The following is a 22,683-nucleotide window of genomic DNA, read 5'->3' as shown; positions in this document are numbered from 1 at the left end:
CTGCCCCCATCTTCTCTCTACCCCATCTCTCCTTTCCTCCCCATCGTTCCTCTGCTCCCATCTCCTTCTGCCCCCATCTCCCCTTTGCCTTCCTGCCCTTTGCCCCCATGTCCCCTTTGTCCCCATCTCCCCCACCTCCCCGGGCCCCCGTCGCAGGGTCACTGTCACCACGGGCAGGAGCGCGCGGGGCTGCTCTGTCTCCTCCTCTCGAAACCTGCCCTCAGCCGTAGCCGCCTTTGGCTGCCTCCCCTGATCTCCCGCAGGGAGGAACCGGGGTCTCCTGGCACTGCAGAGGCTTAACTGACTAGCAAGGTCAGTAATTTTGGCTCCTGGAGGTAAGTCCCCGTTGCCAGCTGGTTTTCCTCTCTCCCCTGGTTCCCATATCCCTCTCCCATATGTGCCTCTTTTTCACCCTCTCTTCAGTGCCATCCATCAGCCCTTTTCCCCCTGAAGAGGCTCTGCACCAGCGACGCTCGAAACCCCAAGAAGCTGAGTCAGCGTTCTGCTCCTGAGCCCCACTGACCCAGCTGCGATCCCATCTGCTCCCGCCCTCCGGCTCCGCGGCGCTGGGAAAAGTGAGGAACAATGGGATTCCCGGAGCACTCCACCATTGCTGGGCTGGGGAGGCAGGGAACGGGCTGGTGGGAGGAAGGGAGGGACAGAGGCAGAGCCCCTTTTTGCCCTGCCCTTGCGAGGGGAGCAGGAGGGGAGGAGGTACCCGGTCCCCATCAGCCTCCTGGAACAGCGAGATCTGCACGCCGGGGAAGGGGAGGGGGAGAGGGTGGGTGCGAAGGGGGCTCTTGCTCCAACCTGATCGAGTCCATTTGCCAGTTCACCATTCGCATCACTTCCGGAGCAGTCCTCAGTTTCTGCTGCAGAGTGAGCTTTTTTTTTTTTTTTTTTTTTTCCTCTCTCTCTCTCTCTCTCTCTCCTTTTCCCTCCCTCCTCATCTGGATGCTGGGAACTTGAAGCCTCCTCCCTTTATTGCAGCAGGATCTGCCCCATCCTTGCCTCAACTTTGCGCTGCATCAAAGAGAGAGAGGGAGCCACAGGCTGGCTGGTGCCGATGGGGGCAGGGGACCTGCCGGGCACAGCCCTTTGCAGTTGATGTTGCCGTATCTCTAGGACCCAGATCTGTGTCTTTCCTATCGCTTTCCTTTTTCCCCCTCCCCACCTCTTCTCTCCGTGTGAGTGTGTGTGTGTGTGTGTGTGTGCAGGATCCTCCTGGTTACTGCTGTTGTATTCCCCCTCAGCAGGGAGACCACCCCAGCCATGGCTGAGAGGAAGCAGAACGGGCGGCAGTGCGAGGAAGAAGAAGTGCCAGCCTTCTTCAAAAACCTGGGCTCGGGCAGTCCCAAGCCCCGGCAGAAATTCTGTGGCATGTTCTGCCCGGTGGAAGGCTCCCTGGAGAACAAGACCATCGACTTCGACTCGCTCTCAGTGGGCCGGGGATGTAACAAAGTCGTGGCAAAGCAGAAGGATGTTGCCCACCTGGGTCCGGATGCTCAGTCCGTCTATTCCAAGCAGAGCGGGAAGGGAGGGGAACCATCTGTTGAATTCGGGAGAAAGGTGGAGATCAGGAGTGCCACGGGGAAGGAGGCGCTGCAGAACCTGAATGACAAGGTGGGTGCATATATATGGAGCATATATTTATATATATATATTGTGTGAGGTGAAGTCGGGCACGCGGTAGGCTGCAGAGAGGACGGATCCTCTCCACCTGCAGCCGCTGGCTTTTATGTCCCCTGCATCCGTGTGCCTTCCCCTGGGCAGCAGCATCTCTCGCAGAGCCTTCCCCCCAGAGCTCGAGCGCTGTCCGCGTGCTCTCTGCAGGTGTACGAGAGGGGGGCACAAGAAGAAAGAAGACCTCCCCCATCCCCCCCCCCCCCCCCCCCCCCCCCCCCCCCCACCCCGCCCTGCCCTCCTGTGTGGGGAGAAACAGCGACTTTTTTGTTCCTCAGGCGATTCCCCCAGCACGAAGGTAGGGAAATGCCCCACCCAGGCAGGGAATGCAGCTTACGGAACAGAAACGCGATTGTGAGCGAAAGAACATCAATGAGCCTCCACCTACCGGGATCAAATCCCTGCAGGCTTCTTCCAGGGGGAACTCCTACTCCTGCTCCCAGGGGAGGACAGGCGCCGGAGCGACCCCTGCGAGATGCATTTCAATGCCAATTTTCAGCAGGGCTGCTGGCTACAGTGGGATTTTTTGACTCGGGAAGATCTGGGACTTTCACAGGAATGTGGCATCCTCGTAGCAACCCAGAACTCCTCCCAGGATTTTAAGACTGCTGCAGATACTTCTCATTCTCTGGATTTGTCAGGGTGTAATAAAGCCCATCTTCTTCCAGAGGCAAAACCCACTGAACCCATAGATCTGCCTGACCATGCCCATCTGCTTCCTCAATAGATCAATTTAAACCAGCTTTACTCAGCTGTGAGTCAGGAAATACTCAGTGCACACCTCTGGCAGTGCTGGCAGAGGCTGGAAGAGCAGAAATGAATGAATGAAGTACCCACCAGCAGCCTGCTAAACTCCTGGCATAGGGCAGGAGTTTCTCTGAGTAGTCTCCCAGTGGGGATAGAGCAGCCCTTTCCTCTGGAAGCTGCTCCTAGGATGTGCCTTTTGGTTTTTAATTCCAATATGGATTGTGTATGCTGGGCAGAAGTCTGCCTGGAATTCAGAATATGGGCTTGTTCATCACTTTCTCCTGCTTTCAGAAACATGAAGTATTACTGGAGGTAATATAAAAATATAAATTAATCAAATGTACTAGTTATAAAATATAAACTAGAGGCTTATCCTTCCCAAATCAGCCCCAGCTGCAGTGACCTAAGGGCTCCATCCAGCCATATTTCCACATGTGAACCACTGCTGTCACAGAGTCCACAAAGGCAGGCACAGATTTTCAGAATTCCCACACACCAGCCCCAGTGAGGAGGAGGATGTGCTCCACACTGCCCCAAACCTGGTTTCCCAAACCCAAACAAAACTATACCACTACAGATGCCTGAAGTTTGCTCTGATCATGCTGCAGTGTCTACTAATGGAGTAACTTTCCATGATTAATTAGTCTTGTTGGACCAATCAAGGTGCATTTCATGAATAAAGGGCTTTTTCATCTTGGGGAGTCAAAGATTCTGCAATTCATGACATTTTAAGAGCTAATTTTGGACAATCTAATGTCCTGTGGGACATGAGTATAAGCAGGATATACATCAACTCTGAAAAGATAAATTATTTTCTGATTAAATGGTACCAGTATAATAAAAATTTAAGCACAACATTGTTCAAAATCAGAATCCACTGAGAATATTAATAGTATTTTCAAGTGTGTTTTTGGTTCTATTTTAAAGATTATTGTCTAAATATTAACTGAGGGGATGAAACAATGGAATGGTACAAAACATTTGAGTTGTTTCTCATTAGCTTTACTTAACACTGATGCCATTGGATCGTGATGTGAGGGGTGGTGAGCACTGGGGTAAGTGAAGTCTCTTGGGATAAATGTCATGCTATGGATTGGGAATTTATTGCAGGAATGTTTTAGCTTTGGTTTTCCAGCTGACTGCACCCATAGCTTGAATCAATGGTTAAATCCTCAGCAAGTAAAATTGGCTTTATAGGTTTAAAACTCAGTCATCCTTTCTGTCACATATAGAAAGATCTTGTCTTAATCCCATTTGAAATAGTTAACAAAGCAATATGGACAAGCTATTTTTAATATTTTTCTCTGAGGTCTCAACTGTCAAGAGGATAAAAAAGGGGGTGTAATTATTCCACATTAAATTGCACTATATTGTTTTGTGGGGCAAGATAAGGGCAATCAAATCTCTCTATGTCTGCCTTGCCTGGGACATTCTGCAGCCATCTATCACGTGTTGCCCCTGGGCTGTGCTGCCTCATAATTCAGGGTTAAGATCATCTCTGAAGGCACCAGGAAGACTCAGCCTCATTTCCAGCAGCGCTTGCAGCTCCGTCTCTGGTGGCCAATTCAACAGGTCTGCAGCTCAGCTCAGAGCCAAGCTCTGCTGCTTCCAGCTGCCAGGCCTTGGAGAACTGACTGTGCTTCTGTTTCCCATCTGAACTTTCTCATCTTCCCTGTTTGAGCTGTTTCTGTTCCTGGAGCTGCTGGTTCAGTGTCTGGGCCCTGCTCAGTGCTCAGTGTTCCCTGACCCCAACACTGGGAGGTGCCAAGAACATAATCTTCAGATGTGGGATTCCTTAAATGAGGCAAGAGGTTCCTGGCCTGGCTCTCAGAAGCTGCTGTGCACCTGCAAGATCAATTTCTGCAGTGGGATTTACCCACAGGATAATCCAGGTTGGAAAAGCCGTCCAAGATCATCAGGTCTGACCTTGCCCAATGCCCACTCTGTCCCCAGCCCAGAGCTCTGAGTGCCCCATCCGGCCCTTCCTGGGACCCTTCCAGGACAAGGTCCCCCCTGAGCTCCTTGTCAGCCTTTTCCAGCCCCTTCCAGCTCTGTTGTCCATCAGCTCTGCATTGTAGTCAGCGCAGAAGCTGGAAGGTTCCTGGTCCCAGAGCAGGGTCTGCTGGAATGGCATCCCAGGGCAATATTCCCCTTTTCCTTACATGACAAGTCTTGAGAGAGGGGCATTTATCTGGGGTTTGAAAATCTTTGGCCATTGATTGCTCGAGCCAGGTAATTTCTCCCAGTGTATTTATTGGATTTCACATACCTGCAATTGCTATTCCTTCTGTCTTTTTCACCTATTGACATTTTTGGAAGAAAGACAGTGTTTTAGGGAACATCTATAGAGAAAAGCAAGGTTTAATTGCAAGAGAGATCACAAGGGCTTTAATCTGGTTTGCAGAGAGCCTGAGTAGCTGCTCAGACCCTACAACACCAGTACAAGACCTGGGATCCTGCATCTGTCCTTCATTTGCCATCTCGTTGTTACTCCAGTGGTTTAGGTGTTTTCCCTGTGCACCTTTACATTCCTTTTTTTGCCTCCCTTAAAACAGTTCCTGGCCATTTGGGAAGCACAGAGCACTGTGTGTAAACTGCTAGACTAAACCAACAAAGCCTATTGTAACAAATGACAACAATGAATAAACAGACAGTAGGAAAATGTTTTTAGTTTAGAATTGATAGGAGAGGACTCACTTGCAAAACACTGTCATGAAGCTTGCAACATGACTGGACTTCTTCCTAAAACCTCAAAGCTCTCAGGATCATGGTTGTTCATTCCTGGAGAGAAATAATGAATAACAGGATGTTATTGAGAGCTCAAATAATCACAGACTCTGGAACATTAATGGAACTGTTGTCTAAAACAAAGGAGCTGTTCCAGACAGCTGGAAATGCAGTCCTGAGTTTAATTTGTTACAATGCCTGCAATTTTTCTAGCCTTGTTTCGACAATTATTGCTTGCAAAATAATCATAAGGGAGGATGACTTGCATGTTCTTCCAATAGGTCAGGATGGTTTGTGGGGAAAAAAAAAAACCCAAAACCAACAGTGAGGAGCAAAACTGCCAAAATCCTCTTAACTTCTTCTGAAAGCCATCATTCTGCACAGCTGCTGTTCTATACATCCAATGGGTGTCATGTGGAGTGGTTTTATATGCAGAATTTACTAACACCACACTTCCATGCAGGAATGAACAAGGGGTTTTGACACACAGCCAATGGATTATTTTGGTTAAAGATTTGATGGGAAAATTTAAACACTTGGAGCCAGATCTCCCTGCTCAGCTTGGAGCTGATACAGGCTGCATCCCAAGGGATAAATGCAATTACCGGCACATGGGAGCGGCAGTTTGGTGTGCCACCCTTATGCCACCTCCCTGGACACCATTTAACAGGCCCCATCTGGTTTTAGTAGGGCTGAGCAGTCATTTAGGGTCTGCCAGAGGTTTTTTACCTGCAGGACTGTCTGACTCCCTGTATCACATGTCTGTCTTGTGGCACATCAAATCTGGGTGTATCTCCTGGGATGTTGTTGTAAAATTGGAAAATGATGTTGTCAGCAAAATTCAATTGGGGCTGGGGGCATGTGATCTCATGAACTCAAAACAACAGCATTTGGGAGCAGAAAACCACCAAAATCCAAACTTCTTGGCACTCCTGTGTGATTATCAGTGTCCTGTCCTGTGATCCCCTCCCAAAGAGCAGGAATGACTCTCAGTGTGGGAAAATACAGGTCAAAATTCCATTTTTTCCCTGAGTCATGATCATCCTGCACCTCAGAGGAAGGCAAAGCTGGCTGGCACAGTAGTGGCTGAGTGCCTGATGCTTTGCCCTGTACTTTTTTGGGGAAGGAGAAGGGATGATATTGTTAAAAAACTGTACAATCACTGAAAGCAGCAATTTCTTAGCACCTACCCATGCTTCCCATGGGCCCGGGGGTGTGAGAGGATGAAAGGGAGAGGCACTGACAGTGAGGCCTGAATGTCCCATGCCTTTATTCCAGAAATTCTGCATTTAGCTGTGGTGCAGGTCAGGGCAGGATGTGGCTGTGAGCGGTTTGGAGAGAATAGCACATTTTTTCTGTGGATTGTATAACCCCTGACAGAGCAATCCCTGTCCTGAAGAGAGCCTGGCTCGTTCCCGGGTACATGATGGGGAATTGTTTAATTGCTGGGATTGTTTAAGGATAATTCACATCATGGTACTCAGGACATTTCCTCTAAGAAACACACTCCAACACTAACAGCCTTCTTAAAATGCTATTTTTGAGCATCCTGAAGGGTTCTCTGGATATTAAAAGAAAGAAAATCAATTGGAAGGTTCATTTTAATTTGCAGATCAAATGTACATTTTGATTGACCTGTTTGTGTGGCTAGAAATCTTACCCTCAAAAAAAAAAAAAAAAAGGATAGTCTGTATGCAAAAAAAAATCAGGCTGTTTCTCTGAGAAGATGTATGATTTTTACCTCCTCATAGTAACATGTTTGACCCCATGGTCATTTCTACACTATGACTCTTAATTTTAATTTTCTCCTTTAAGATAATAAAGCAAGAGATGCTCATTGTCAAGTACAACTCCCCTCAGTAATTTAATTTACAGTGATTAATAAAGGACAGTTCTTTCATAATCCTTTGAGAAGGACAGATGTAACTTCTCCTACCATGTATCAGCCTGGATTTAATTCTCCCTACACTTCCTAGGATGCAGGACATTCCTGGATCCATGGAAAACTCCTTTAAAATCATTCAGAGTTGGAGCTGATGCAACAACTGGCATTGGCAGGATCATGACAGAAAATTAGGGCCTAATGGGTGAACTCCTTAAAACTCTTTTGTCCCAGTTTATTTAAATCCATCTCTGATCCCTCTTTTCATTAAGTTTTAAAATGGATATTTCCATTTGCAGGTTTTTTAATTTCATGGCAAAATGCCATTGCGGACACACCTTTAAGTATTCAGTAGGAGTAGAAGCAATTTGGGTGTTGCAGAAATTCTGTGGGCTTTGTTGCCATTACACTAAAATTCCACAGAGGAAGAAACTCTTTTTAATATTTCTTTTCCCAACCATCCAGTAACTCCACAGTGGGAATAAAATTCTTTTCCAAGTACTTTATGGCAGTTCACAGAATCTATGAGTTAAGATTCAGAGCTGATGTAAATTGATTTCCTCTGATGCCTGTGGTGATTTCAGCACAGATTTATTTTGATGATTTTAGCATAGATTATCACTGCACAGAGATTCTCATATTCCTGCGCCGTTTTCCCTCTAGACCTTTGCAGGATATAAATTTAGACATATATATGCTCCTTTAACATGAAATAAGTTTTTGCTGCCAAGAGCCTCACAAGAAGTGCTGCAGCAGCTGGGCAGGAAGGGCTGCTGATGATCCTGGCCAATATTCCCCCAAATACCTGCAGCCTGAGGATGGGTCAGGGACACTTGTCCTTCCCTTTATTAGCATTGATTAGACAGTGCTCATGAATGTGACACCTTTAATTTTATCCTGTTCAACCCCCTGTGTGCATCAAGAGACCTGTGGAAGACAAAGGGCATCAGCATTATCCAGATATTCCATCACTTCTCAAAATATCCTAGCACTGCTGCAGAGCAGCAGGGCTGGATCCAGCCCTGCCAGGATTTAACGAGGAAGTTAAATTCTCTTCTTTTAACAAAGGACCCAACTCCTGCCTCTGACATTTCATAAATAGTTGCTTTTCTTCGTTTAACTTCTAGGGGAATTTATGCAGAAACTAGAGATTTACCAGAGGAATTTATCAGAGAATCATGGAATGGTTTGGGTTGGAAAGAACCTTAAATCTCATCCAGTTCCAACCCCCTGCCATGGCCAGGGACATCTTCCACTGGACCAGATTGCTCCAAGCTCTATCAGAACGAACCAAAAAGATGCACTAAGTAATTCCAGTCTGTCATCCCAACACTGTCCAGTAGGTCTTCTCCTCCCCTCCCCTCCCCTCATGTGAGATTATACAATATAGGCAATTTCCATTCCTCACCTTTTAGCAAGGCTAAATAAGCCAGTTTGCAACTACAAAAATTTAAAAATTACATATTTTGACAGTGTTTTAGCGCATTGGTAAAAGCAAAGAAAATTGGGGCACATTGGTGTGCTGTAATGGAGCTAAGATCTACACTTGGGAGCTCAGTTCTAGTCCTAAATCATGGAAGTTTAAAAAATGTGGTGCTGTGTAGATGTTGCATCTCCAACAACTGTGGTTTTCCAGCCCTTTAATATCTGAATTTATTTCATTCTGTATTAGTTAGGTTCTTGCAACCAAGTGATGAGAAAGACAAGCTAAGTGCCACTGAAAATTGGTTATTGCTTTCTGACCCTAGTCACTGCTGGGTCCAAGTTATGGAATATATGATTATGGAATACTCAACGTTCAAGAACTGCTGCTCTGAATGAAGCCCATGTGCAGTAGAAAGCCTTTTTTAAATAAAAAAAAAAAAAAAAAGAAAAATTGAAATAGGTGTGTTTGGGCAGCTGAGGTGGGCTCTAGGTGTGCTGGTGATCCACTGCCCAAGGCCTGGGTGCCAGCTCCCAACCTTGGGCAGTGTGTGATTCCTCTCTGGTACTCTCCTACCTGCAAATACAAGGCATGGAACCATTCAGATATTAAACTGAGGAGGAAAACAAGCATCAAAGAGAAAAAAAAAAGGAACAGTTGCACTGTCTAAATTTAGAGACCTGATGTAGATTTCTGGAGCCATGTTCTGAGCAAAAATATGCTAAGGTTTCAAAACTTCTTCAAGCACACATCAGAGGCTCAGGATAACTCATTCACGGTTGTTTATTCTAATCATTAAATACAAATAAACCCTACAGGCTGACAAATTAATAATTTTGTCACTGTCATAATGAGCCACTTTTTCATTTGTTGCTAATTGGATATTAACAGATTGACATATCAGGTCCTTAAGTGTTGTGTGATATCCTACCTATACCTAGGGAAAACTACTTCCATGTATTCCTTAGAGCTTCCTGTGAAGAAATGGACACAAAAGGTCCTGACAGGAGTCTGTTTGAACAGATGTTGTCTTTATAATGAATTATTGCTCTCCTAGACCAAAGGTTTCATTTCTTACTGGCTGTGCATGGTGTGTTTGAGTATGTAGAGATCACAATTTTGTGGCAGGCAAAGATGCAGTTTGTGTGATGTGAAATTCATCGTGGGTGAGGGAAGAAGGTAAGTTTTTGATCATTAATTATTAGTTATAATCTTCAAACAGAAGTGAATTTGTGGCATTGAGTTCTCCAAAAATTGTGTTGTACCTTACCCCAGCACAGCTGATGTCAGAGGAACCTGCTTGGCCACGGATCCCACCTCCCTTCCCTGCACTGGGACAAGTGCATCGTAAACAATGAGGAGATATTTATGCCATTTAATGCATTTCTTTCCTTGAAGTACCAGCTTATGGAGTTCAGGGACTGAGAAATTTGACTCCAAGTGTGACTGAAACATGGAACATGGAGTTGGCAGCACTGGAGTAGTAAGGAATGGCCCGAGGGATCATGGAGAGGACCCCCACGCCCGGGTGCGTAGCTCTGAGCCCACATTTCCCTGGCACTAAGGTTTCAGGTTAGTGACCACAGGTGTCTGGGGAGGGGGTTGGATCCGGGCTGGATTTTCTGGACGAGGTGTGGGAGAAGGTAGACTGGGAAAACAAAGCGTCGGGAGTGGCTTCAAATCTTCATTCCCCCCCCCCCACCCCCATTTGCTAATTGGGAGAGCCAGGAAGGGTGGGGTAGGACAAAGAAGATCGAAAGCAGCGAGTTCCCCACCGGCATCCTCTGCTCCTTCCGTGCGGGGCTCGGATGCGGGGGCTGTCCGCAGCCCCGGGAATGGGGGACGGCTCCTGCTCCTCCCGGGATGGGGTACAGCCTCAGCGGGGGATGCATGGCGGTGTCGGCACACCCGGGAATAGTGGGGTCGTTCCGCTCCTCCCGGGGATCTTGCGGCGGGGAATAAAACGGGTGTCGGCATCCCCCGAAGGGGTCATTTCGCACAGCCCCGCCGCTGCCCCGCCCAGCACTGCAGCTTCCTAACCCGGGGCCCCCAGGAAGCGTTTCGGTGGGAGCGGGGGGCCGGGCGGGCAGTGCCTGGCGTGTCCGGATGGATTCCGGTCCGTGTACCCCGAGATATCCCCACATATCCCGAGATATCCTGACGCCTCCCCGCTCCGCTCCCGCGCTCCAGCGCCGGGGCCGCGCAGCCCCTCCCACCGCTCATTTACATTCCGGCGCGTCCCCCGCTCTCCCATTGGGCAGAGGCCGCCGTTGATTTGCATCCCCGCGGGCGCTCAGCCAATGGCGCGGCGCGCCGGGCGGACGGGCTCTGGAGCGGCGGGGCCGCATGCGCAGTTCCCGCCCCGCCGCTGCTCGCGGCTGGGCCGGGCTTGGCTGGGCTGGGTTGGGCCGGGCTGGGCCGGGCTCCGGGCGCAGGGAAGAAAGGGAGACGCGCAGGGTTGGCTGCCTCTCCCGTTCCTGCCATTGCGGAGAGCACCGATCACCTCTCGCGCCGCGTCCCCCCCCCGCTCCCCTTCCCTGGGATCGCAGTTATTTGGTCTCGGGGGATTTATTTTTGTTCTGGGTTTTTTTTTTTGGTGTGGTTTTTTGTTTGGTTGGTTTTTTTTTTTTTGGTTTTTTCTTTTTTTTTCCCCCTTGATCTACACACTGTTGGAGGGGAGGTTGCGGAGCAGTTGCTGCGCGGGAGACAATAGCGGTGTAGCAGCCGCCGCGCTTCTCTTTAACAAACATATAACATTATTGAATAAATACATCGGGGGCTGATTTCCCAAGATGTCTTATCAGGGGAAGAAAAATATTCCGCGGATCACGGTGAGTGGAGCGCAGGGGAATAGCGGCGGGGAAGGGGGAGGGGTGCGCGGGGATGGAGCCCTTTGTGTGCCGGAGCGATGCGGGGCTGGGGCAGGATAATGGGATCAGGGATAATGCGGCGCTTCCTGTGCTGCAGCGCGGCGGGGCTGGGGTCGGCGGGGCTGAACCCCGGCCGGGGGCGGATTCAGCGGCATCGCCCCGCGGCAGCGCAGCGCCGAACCCGGGAGAACATCGGGGACCCCCGGTTTGTGCCCGGGGAGGGGTCCCTGCCCTCGGGCTGTGCCCGGAGGGGCTCTCCCGGCCCTCGGGCTGTGCCTAGGAGGGGCTCGGTGCTTTCCCGGGGGCTCCATCCCCGCCCGCCCCAGCCCGGGAAGGGCGGCTCCGGGCGAGGGCATCAGCTCGAGACCCCAATCCCCGGCGGGCTGGCGCTGGGCATTCTCCAGGATTGCCTTTTCTTCGCCAGGAAGCTTCTGGCAAGGCGCAGGTTTCGGTGCGGTCCTGGGGGAGCAGGGAAGGAGCCGTTATATAAACCCCTCCCTCGGTCTCCTTGTTGTGGGAGCCGATTTAGGGCAGGTATTGCAGATCCAAGGGTACCAACTTTTGGTTACGTAAGATATCCTCGACTAACGGGCTGCTGGAGCCGCTTATTTTTTTGGACACAGGAGTTTTTCATCCTTGGCAGCGGTTCCTCACCTTCCCCACGGACACACCCTTCCCCGTCCTCCTTCCTCATCCTCGGGGGCAGGAAAAGGAGCTCTGAAACGGGGCTTTGACGTGTCGGGTTTGGGCAGGAATCGCTGGATTGTACAATTGCAGTTCTTAAGGGAGGCAAGGGATGTGCAAAATGGTTATTGATAAATGGTGCATCCTTCTTTTTTAAAATTATTTTTTCTCTGGAAAGGGGAGTCAGTTTCCCTCCAAGAGTCCAATGGTAAAGAGTTAAAAAAGCTGCCTCTGTTTAAAGGGTGATGGAGGTTCCTGCCGAATCCCTGTCACGGGCCAGGAGTAGCATGACGCATTTTTCTTCGGGCTGAATGCTCTGATTTACGTTCTGTGCACCCAATCCTCCTGCAAAGGAGTAGGAAAAATCAGATTCTGTTTGCTGTTGTGTGAACCTGGGATTATCAACCGAGGCTAACACTGGAAAAAGGAGGATAATGATGTGTGGCTGCCCTGATTTTGCTGCTGAATAGACACAGATTTGGTGGCAGGCCCTCGCAGGGATGTGAGCTGCGTGTGCTTTTGTCTCCAAGGTGGTTGAGATGAGCAGGAGGCTTCATCCTGATCTCAGAGCCCTCTCAGGAGCCCAGCAGCAGCCCTGGTTACTGCCAGAAGCATCATTAAAATGCTCCAGGCTGCGTTTTTGTGGCCACTTTACATATATTTTTTCCCTTCTTCTTCCCTAATTGATGCCCAGTGTGTGAAGACTTGGGATGTTGGTGACATCCATGGCCAGGCTTTCCCATTTTAATGGCACGAGGAGCCTGCAGTGGAGGTGGGCATCAACACTGCAGTATTTCTGGAAGTGGTAAACATGTAGACAGTTTGCTGGAGAGGCTGGTATTGAAAGACAAGTGGGTTTTTCACACCCCACATTATTTCACTCAGGCTTATTGGCATTTGCAGCAGCTCCTAAATTTAAATTTTGGGGGTTTCTTTGTATTTGAAATCAGTGGCATTGTCCAGGGGATCTCTCCATTGCAGCAGGAGGAGGAAGGAGAAGCAGAAAAGGAGGGAGATGGGCTTAACATCTCCTAGATGTTAAGCAGTGATACAAAAGATGGATCTAATGGTATAAATCAGTATCTGATACAATTCTTGCAGCCCTTTTGGTGCTAAAAGAGCCGTGTCAGTTGAGAATTGGGTGCTCCAACTCTTCAGCTTTATTATGAGGAATTTGGGAAAATGCCTGATTGTTCCTTCTGTTCAATGAGTGGAGCTGGCACTTCAAAATCAGGGCCCTGAGCACCCCGTCACTGTTTTATATGTATTTTTCTGTAAATTATTCATATATTTTCTATAAGTCCATGGCACCTCTGAGTTAAAAGTCCAGTTTTTGATTTCCCCAGCCTTTGGCTGTGCTGGTATTGCTTTGTTCTCTTCCAAAGGTGTTTCTGTGAGAAAGGAAGAAAGAATCAGAGTAAGTACAAGCACAGATCTGAGGGCCGAAGTTGTGGTTTAAACCAAAGATTCACACATGTATGTGCTTTGCTTTAAATATTCATCTGCTGTAAAAATGCATCTGTGATGTGGGGAATGAAGGAACCAGGGGATGTAGCAGCCACTTTTAACTCTCCTCCCCATCAGGAGCTCTGCAGTGGGTTTCACTCTTGCTTATGACTACTGCAAAAAAACCAAACAAACAAACAACCAAAACAAAAAATGAAAAAAAAAAACCAAAACAAAACAAAAGCCAACATTTGTTTTTGACCTGAAATCTTGCAGAAGCAAGCTGTAACCCTGGCTGGGATAAAATCGCGCTGCCTGATAGCTGCCTTTTTATAATTACCTTCCTGTTCCTGCCAAACTGTCTTTAATTTGAGGAAATTTTAATAACCGTTTTGTATATCCTTCCCTTAACCCTAATTTGCTAAATATCTGCATATTTCCATCTGGTTCTGCAGTGGTGCTCTGGATCCACTGCATCAAAACATCACTGAAGTGGACCAAAGGAGTTTGTTTGTGTTGTGTAACCCCTGGCAACAGACTTTTGGGCCATTTCCCTGACAGCAGTTGACTCACACTGAGCCAAGCAGTGACTCCACTGTGTGGGTGCATATAGGAAATTTTGCGTACGACCAAGGCTGAGAGAAATAAGAGATGTGGTTCAACACAACCTTCCAAATGTTATTTAGTGCTGCTGCTGCAGGTGATGGTGGCAGGCTTCAGGTAGGAGCTGCCAGAGTAGATAAGATCACTGGAACCCACCTCTTTCCTCATTCTGATTTTTTTTTTTTTTTGGCTCATCAGTGATGAAAGGCCTTGCAGATGAAATAAAGCATTTTATCTTTCCAGTTGAAAGTGCAGCAGTTGACTCGTGTTTTGATGTGTGCTGGTGAATAATGCAGAGGTTGTTGCCTTCCCTCCTCTTTCATCTCTGGAGTGACACTGCAGACTGTCAGCTCTCCCATTGAATAATTGTGTCTTGTGCTGTGCTTCTTTTGTTGTAGAGCGATCGTCTTTTGATCAAAGGTGGCAAAATAGTTAATGACGACCAGTCCTTCTATGCAGACATTTACATGGAGGATGGGTTGATAAAGTAAGTGAAGCCTCATGGTGGGATTGGGTATGTACAGAAATGCACTGCAGATTGGCTGGAATAGCTTAATCTCAGAGAGATCTATTAAATTGCAGTGAAAAATGAATATTTCCACATCTATCCTGTTGTTTAATGGAGAAGCTTTAAAAGCAGGGTATTGAATAAATAAACAACCGGGCCCAAACCCTGCTGGCTCCAAGGAGGTACTTACATGTGCTTAATTTTAGCCATGAGAGCAGCCCCATGCTGAGATGACACATGTGTTTGAAGTTATCTGTGCTGTAAAGTTTCACTGAGTTATGACTTCAGATATTTTGAATTCAGAGTTCAGCATCCTAACACAATTCTCTTTTAGACTTGGAGGCTGGACTTAGGTGACCTCTGGAAGTCTCTTGCAGTGCTGACTTCTCTGGGTCTGTGATGCAGAGATCACACCAACCCCCCCTTCAAGTAAAAAAAGGACCCTGTAGTGGAAGAGGTTCAGACCTCTTTCTGTGTTTTCAGGCCTGGAACATGTGTTCCTGGCACATTAAATGTGTTACAGATTTCTTTGGAAAATTACTCCTAGGAAAAAACAGACAAGCCAGAGGCTACAAACAAGGAATTTTCCTGTTCTGGCTAAACAGCCAGCACATGTGCTTTTTAAATCAAGGTTAAAAGTTAAAGGAGCCAGCCAGAGACAGCTAATTAATTGCATCCACTACTGCACTGCTAAAAATAGGTCTGTGAAGAGCTGGACTGGAGAGACCTCTGAGGGTCTCACCAGGAATTTGGTAACCAATATCTGCTTGAATTTATGTTTATGTGGGGACTCTGTAATACTTACATGTGAGAGGAAGGTAGAAAATAAAGAAGCAAAAATTCTTTCAGTGTTCCCAAACCAATTGCTGTTAAGAGAGCTGGAATCAAGTGTTGAGCTGCTGCTTTAAGAAGTCCAGCCCCAGGAAAGCTGTGTTGGGTGCAGTGATCATCCATGACCTGCACAGCCCCTTCCAGAGGGGCTCCTTCTTTTCCTTCCTTTGATGTTGCCCCAAAGTCCTGAAGGAATTGCACACTAAACTCACCATTATGCAACTGCTGCCACGGGAAGAATGAAGCACCCTCAGCCCTGTGTGTGCTGATCCTGTGCCCTGCTTTATATGGAAAAAGTCAACTACAGCTAGGCTAAGTAGCACAGGGGTGTTTGTTTACAGGCTGCTCACCTGGGTGTGCCTGACCTGCTCCTCAAAACCTCTTTCCCCAGGCAAATAGGGGAGAACCTGATCGTGCCAGGAGGAGTGAAAACTATTGAGGCCCACGGCAGGATGGTGATTCCTGGAGGGATCGACGTCCACACCCGGTTCCAGATGCCAGAGCAGGGGATGACATCTGCTGATGATTTCTTCCAAGGGACCAAGGCTGCATTGGCTGGGGGCACCACCATGATCAGTAAGTGCCTGCTTTCCTCTTCCAGCGAAGCTAGGCTTTTCTCTTTCCCAGATAAGAACAGGAGCTTTGGGAGTCACCTTGTTCTGAACCAGTGGGTGATGTCTGGCCAGGTTGCCAGGAAAGGCTTGTGGGAATAGGGGTGAAAAAGCAGGACCCCAGTATTTCCCCATCTTGCAGATGTCACTCATTTCATTTGTCTTCCCTTGCTGGTGGTGTGACTTCAGCAGGTTTTTGGGTCTGCTCCTGCTGGAGCCAGTGTCTCCGTGACCTTTGTCTCCAGAGTGAGGAGCAGACCCCCCACATTCCTGTGCCTTGGTCCCCTGTCTGTGGAGAGATATCTCCCCCAGAAGCCTGATGCCAGTGTTCAGTGTGTCTTTGAAAACTGGGCCACTTATTTCAGGATCTGCTTTAGCCACCAGGATTTTTGTTAGTGTAGCTCTCCTTGGGCTCATCTCCGCCTTTGGAGGAAGAGAGGAATTGTGAAGTGAAAATACCTCAAGATAAAAAAAGGCAGACTGACTGTTGTGCTGGCAGCAGGATTAGATACTTTTGGCGTTCCCTACTGCCTCTAAAATGCCTCAGGAATGACTTCCAGGCTATGTGTCCCTGCTTTGTTGGCGGCAGGATCTTAAAACTCCACAAACAAGTCATAGTTGTAACCTTGTATTTCTTAGAGTCAGAGGATAAAAAGAAACCCCTCTGTTGCAGGGCAGCTGATCAGGTGTAAAAATCTGCCGTGGTGTCCCAGGCTCTGCTGCTGCATGTGGGAATGAGGGATAAAGGTGTGAAGTGATCCAGAATCTGAGCATCTCATAGTCTTTCATGTACTCTCAGGTGCTGCCGTTCCACAGGAGGGGAGTTCAGGTACAGAGGAATAAAAGAAGCTGTTTCAGAACATGTATTAGTGTCTATTGTCCAGTCCCTGGGTATAAAGAGATCTTAGGCACAGGCAGGAACCAGTTTAACTCTCCTCAGTTCAAACCCTGAACTGAGGAGAGCTCTGTGTGGACTGGAACACCCTCACCTCCCAGAGCGTGATCGGGAGCAGTCCTTGATCCCTGGCCCCGTGGATGGATTTGGATTGACTGACAGGAGGCTGGAAGTAGGTCTTAGTCTGATGCTTCAAAGAAATAATCTTAAAATAACTTGGGAAATTATTTTCTATAACATTATCACTCCAGAGTGTGAGGTTTGTGTCTGTAGATAACCTCACCCACACAGGGGATGTGGCTGTGGATGGTCCCTTTGTGCACACTAATACCCAGTTCTCCTTCAAATCCTTGCTGTCAATTTAAATTAATAGCACTGAAATGTTTTTTTTTTATTTTCAGCCTCAGTTCATTGACTTTGTTTCATTGGCTGTTCCTTTGTTAGAGTACCTGGTTCACACTTGAATTATCATTTTGTTCTTCCTTGTTAAGTTGAATTAGATCAAAACATTCTCTGTTATCTGCATGTGACCTTTCAGCAGCACTGTTCCCCTCAGTGGCACTTTTTGAAAGTAGAAATTGGTTTGGCAAATTTTTTATGGAGTAGCCCTTTGGCTGCAGAGCCTCCTGTTTCAGAAATCCTTTTTGTGTGTAAATATTTATTGCCTTTACAGCTGTAGTACCTGAATACCTCACTAATGTTAATGTAACACTTTTCTGAGTTGGGAAGGTGGGAGGAGAATACCCCATTTTACAATTTCTCCTCTTACAGCTGTGGAAGTGAGCATAATTTGGATTATGACCATGAGCAAACCATTTAGAAGAGGCTAGGGATTAAGCTTTACCATCCTGAGTATCTCAGATAAAGACATCAAAATACAAAATCATCTCTGAACTACAAAAAAAAATCTTCCTGAGACTGCAGCAAAGACTAATTGGACTAAATAGGATGATGGAGAGGCATTCCTGATGGGTGGGAATCAGCAACTGGAGCAGTGGAAAGCAGGATCAGTGATCCAGAGTAGACTTCAAAGCTTTGAAGCCTCTGCTCTGTGTCAGCTCAGCTGTTTCTCTGAGCAAAATTGCAGCATTTGAAAAAGCTCTTCCACAGTGAAGCTCTGGTGAGCACTCTCTTGATGAGTGGCCCTTGGGCTTCCCCAGAGCAGGTGGGAGTTGTGGTGGATGGCAATGTTTCTTCTCTTATGATTAAGAGGACAATATTTAGTGAACTGGATTCACAATATCACAAATTGCAGCCTGAAAATGACACTCTTATCTCATTGTATGTTTTAAATGCTGAGATTTTGGAAGGGGAATCTGCTCCTTCCATGGACTTGTATCCAGCTGTGTCTCTGTCCTTCAGTCTTTTTTAGGAAAAAAACACCTCTTTTTGGATGTGAGATTTGTGGAAAAAACCAACCAATTTCCTCATTAGTGCTTTAAGCAAACTTTGTATGATTTATTTACAAATACCTTTACTCCATCTGTTTCTCTGCTCTATGCATAACCCTCACTTTGGGCACACAAACAGCTTCCTTAGCTTCGTGCTTCAATTTATTTCACATTTTTTTTGCTGGAGGGCACTTTAAGGCTGTTTACTTTACAATCATTTTAGGGAAATATTTATTTTGCATGCAGTTTTCAGTGAAATTGAATAGGATAGGTTTCCACTGATGGTTGGTTTATAAAAGTTGTGGGTGAAATTCTGACTTTGGTGAGTTTTGGCATTGATTTGCAGTGCCAGGACTTCATCTGGAGGATCTGCTTTGGTGAAACTCATTTTCAGCTCAGATCAAATTCAATGTTGCCCCTTTAATTCTCATGGCAGACACCTCCAAGGAATGCACAGGGATGTAACCTGTTATTTCCAAGCCCTGTCCTCATTTGCTCGTTCCCCTCTAAATTAATCCCTGCAGCATCGGGGAGGGGGAATCAGATGGGTCCTGGTGTCAAATGGAACAATTGTGTGTTTTGTGTGGCACCAGGGGAGATTTATCCATAGGTGGGAAGCAGATAGAGCTCCAATCCAGGACTTCCCAGCTGATCAGAGAAAAGGGGCTGGGGTGAGGATCCAAGTCTGCCCTTTTGTCTCTCTGTGCCTTGCTTTCCTGAGCTCTCCCTAGGTTGCTCCACTCAGGAATTAGGGCTGATTGCTTTTTCTGCTGGCTCCCCTGAGGCCATCTGAGCAGGAATTCCAGCTATGATCCTTCTGTCTCTCCCCTCTGCAGTGCCAAAGGCAAGGCTCCAGCTGACTTTGCTAACAGAGGAACAAACAGAGTTGGTTTTGCCTGAAATGACGTATTGTGATATCTTTGTTTTTCTGCAGTGACAATTTGCACAGTCCTTTTCTTGGTCCCCACCTTAGAAAAATATTGGTGTGGGTATGTTAGCTGAAAAGCCCTCCTCTGGGTTTTAGGATAACATTGCTCTGGGAAAAAAACTTGGATTCTCGCCCTTTTGAAATGTCAGAATGCATTTTTTGGGCATTAAGTTGAAAGGAGAATTCCAGAATGCTCCGCAGAGAATTTTGATGGAGAGAAGAGTATTAGATATGCTCCAACCTGTTCTGATTGCTTCCCTAGACTTCCCTGTATTCCAGGGAAAGAGAACAGTCCTTCCAGAGTTTTGGACAAGGACTCTGTCTGAAGTTGCCCTTTACAAGAGGCTAAAGTTTTGGTGAGCTAAAAATGGCGTTTTTCATAGACTCACAAACCATCCTGAATTGCAAGGGGTGGTCCCCAAGGATCACCAAAGCCCAGTGCCTGGCTCTGCACAAGACACACCTATTTTTGAGCCCCTGTTTTCCCAACCTGAGCTAGGTTAATACCCCAGGATATAACCCAGTCCCTGGAGCTGTTAAAGGAGGAAGAATCCCTGCTAGGAGCAGGGTGGCCTCTCGGAGCCTGTTGATGGTTTGGTTGCTGATTAACTGTGATGGGTGAAATCCCCATCAAAGTCAGTGGAAAAACTTGCCCTGATTTGAGCAGGGGCAGGATTGCCTCTTCTGCTCCCAGCCCTGCAGAAGGGATGAAAAAGTTAAGCTCTGTATATTTACTGTCTCTCTGATCCCTGAGCCTGTTTAATGTCCCAGTGAGAACTCCATCCATCCAGGCCAGCTCCCACACACATTTGAGCCCCTCCTCCCACACTCTGCTTCTTCTCTGGTATCTGCTGTCCTTGGGTGAAATCTCTTGCTGACATTGCCTCTCTTGACTCAGGCAACCACTGTTATAATCATAGAGAGAAATTACAGTGAGAGAAATGATAGCTTTTTCTGGCCTGGTGGCTTGGAAGCCAGCAGCCTTTTGAACTCGAGCAGCAGTTATCCTAATGACATGGGGAGGGAAGGCTGGGGAGGGGAGCCTGTGTATCTTGGGAAGTTCAGGAAATGAAGAGGAGCCTCACGTGGGCTGCTGTTGGCTCCCTAATTCCTCACGCTGCTATTAAAGAGCTCCTGTGGGCCACATGGCAGGGGTTTGAGCTGCCCAGCCACAATCAGACTCAAAGCCAGGTGACACCATGTCTCCCAGGTCATTCTGAAGATCACCACCTTGCTGGAAGGAGATGTTTCTAGTCAGGAATGATTCCTCACCTCTTGGGTTTTGATCTACGTGTGACAGAGAATGCCCCAAAGGAGATCAGGCTCTGTGATAGTCTCAGCTTAAAGTGGGGTTTAGACAGGATGAGGGTGTGGGGTGGTATTTAAACTCACCAGTGGAGATTAAATCCTATTCTACCTTACTGGATGCATTTATTTTGTATTATCAAGGTAAGTCCTGTGCTGGTCCAGAGTCCAAATGGTGAGAGTAAGAGGAGGGAAGCAGAGACAGAAGGAGGTGACAGCAGTGGTCAGGCAGGGACTTGTGGTCAAGCTGGAATTATAAAACCGAGTGTTTTGCATCCAAGAGCAGCAGCCAGAGCTGCAGTGTCTCCCCAGGTCCCTGGCTGTGTGTACACAGCACTGCATTGTTCCACAGGCACCAACCCCAGTTTTGCTTCTCTTTGCACCCAGAGATGAAAGAGGAACTGTCTGCTGGGACCAGCCCTGCAGATAGGCTGTCCGGGCTCTGGAACTAATTTCTTTTTCTGGCAGCAGTTCTTCTGCCCCAAAGAAATGTTTAATTCTCTAGAAATGTAGTGAAAATGCCCACACATTACTGGGGATTTCTGTGAGTGGGAATCCTTGCTCTCTGTGACTGGAATCATGGCATCGCCACACAGAGGTGCAGAGTCCCTCCTGCCCTTTCCCTCCTCTCACCAGCTTCCCTTGGTCCTTTTTACACCCCCAAAACCAGCCTTGGCCCTGATTCACCCTAAATCTCTTTGCTTCACCAGCTCCCAGCTTCCTGCTGCTGTGTTTGTACCTTTCATTCAGGGCAGGCTTAAAATCCTTAATGAGAAAGTGGGGCTGTAAGCAGAGCTGGGCAGTTCACTGGTGTGAGCTTCTCTTCCCAAGCTTTTAAACCCCTCTAAGTCCATTAGGCTCAGCCTGCAGCAGATTGTGCAGCCTCTGTCTGGGGCTTGCTCTGCTCTCAGCATCCCAGCAGTGCTGAATGGGATCCCCCATTGTTCTGGTGGGGATTCCAGTGGGGGCTCCTGGGGATCTCCAAGTCCCTGATGTCCCTTGCCAGAGAGCACAGGAGGAAACAGCTGTGCAGACCTCAGATGTGTTGTGTGCTGAGGGGGCATTTTTTGACCCTTTGGGCTGTAGCCATTGTTTGCCACCTCTCTGTGCTGTGAGGAGCACACAGGCACTCAGGAGCTGTGTGGCTGTGCCTGGGGTGGTGCAGGAGACCTGTGGTGTGGTGAGGTGTTTAACGCTGGCTGTCACATACTCAGCTGGGCTGTCATCCCCCCTCAGTGCTGAAAGATGAAATCACTCGCCCTGGTGTTGGGCTGGAGTCCTGTGAAGCCTCTGCAGTCTAGCCTGGCTTGTTTTTGAGTCAGTCAGGAGATTTTTCCCTATTTTACCATCTTTTCCTTCCCCAGAGCTGCTGGGGATCCTGCCCCTTGCTCTTCTCCCATCCTTCTGCCTCTTGGTAGCACTGATTTTTTTTAAAGAGCAGGTGAGAGTTCCCTTTCTCTGTTTTGGCCCATTCTGCTCCAGCCCCTCCCTGTGCAGGAAGGAGGGGATGGAATCAATTCCATGTGTGCTGGAGCTTGGTTTAGCTCTGAACACACAAGTGCTGGAGTGGCAGCAGTTCTGACAGTGCAGATGTGACTGACCTAGATTTTATCATGCATCCAAAAAGAGGGATTTATTTCAGGAGAAATTAACCTGTGTTGTCTGTTGATGCAATAGCACTTAGTGCATGTTATTCCATTTAATGCTGGGGATCAACGATGCTGCTTTCCCACTGTGTGGGGAAGAGTTTTTTTGCTTGAAAAGCTGCTTTGAAGTGCTTTTCTTACAGAATCACAGAATGGTTTGGGTTGGAAAGGACCTTAAAGATCACCTTGTTCCACCCCCTGCCATGAGCAGGGGACCTTCCACTACCAGGTTGTTCCAAGCCCTGTCCAGCCTGTCCTTAAACACTTCCAGGGATGGGGAACCTGAGCCAGGGCCTCACCACCCTTACAATAAAGAATTTTCCTAATATGTCATTTAAACCTGCCCTCCTTATGCTTAAGGCCACCTTCCTTGTTCTATGACTACATGCCCTTGTGAAAAGTCCCCAAAATCCCCAAATTCTTGCTTTCTTTGTTCAGTGCTCTCATCCCCAAGTTCCAGGCCTTAGAGATGACACAGAAGTAAAGAGCCAGTGGTTCTCTCT

At 47.7% G+C, this 22,683-nt stretch overlaps 1 protein-coding gene across 2 annotated transcripts in view; it reads left to right on the top strand.

Moving 5' to 3' along the window:
* Positions 1 to 1,257: 1,257 nt before the first annotated feature.
* Positions 1,258 to 22,683, top strand: part of DPYSL2 (dihydropyrimidinase like 2) — a 52,170-nt gene continuing 30,744 nt past the window's right edge. Inside the window, exons 1-3 of one of the 2 annotated variants that reach the window (XM_041490607.1) lie at positions 1,258 to 1,623; positions 14,464 to 14,552; positions 15,796 to 15,980. In XM_041490607.1, coding sequence (XP_041346541.1) covers positions 1,273 to 1,623; positions 14,464 to 14,552; positions 15,796 to 15,980 — 625 coding nt within the window. In that variant the 5' untranslated portion in view covers positions 1,258 to 1,272. Of the gene's footprint in view, positions 1,624 to 10,894; positions 11,294 to 14,463; positions 14,553 to 15,795; positions 15,981 to 22,683 lie in introns of those variants that run through there. The other variant, XM_041490606.1, reaches the window with a different exon arrangement.

The sequence above is a fragment of the Pyrgilauda ruficollis genome, unplaced genomic scaffold (assembly GCF_017590135.1).
Source record: "Pyrgilauda ruficollis isolate IOZ18807 unplaced genomic scaffold, ASM1759013v1 scaffold125, whole genome shotgun sequence".
Taxonomy (NCBI): domain Eukaryota; kingdom Metazoa; phylum Chordata; class Aves; order Passeriformes; family Passeridae; genus Pyrgilauda; species Pyrgilauda ruficollis.
The sequence above is the reverse complement of the archived record's forward strand: the minus strand, read 5'-3'. Positions and strand labels throughout refer to the sequence as shown.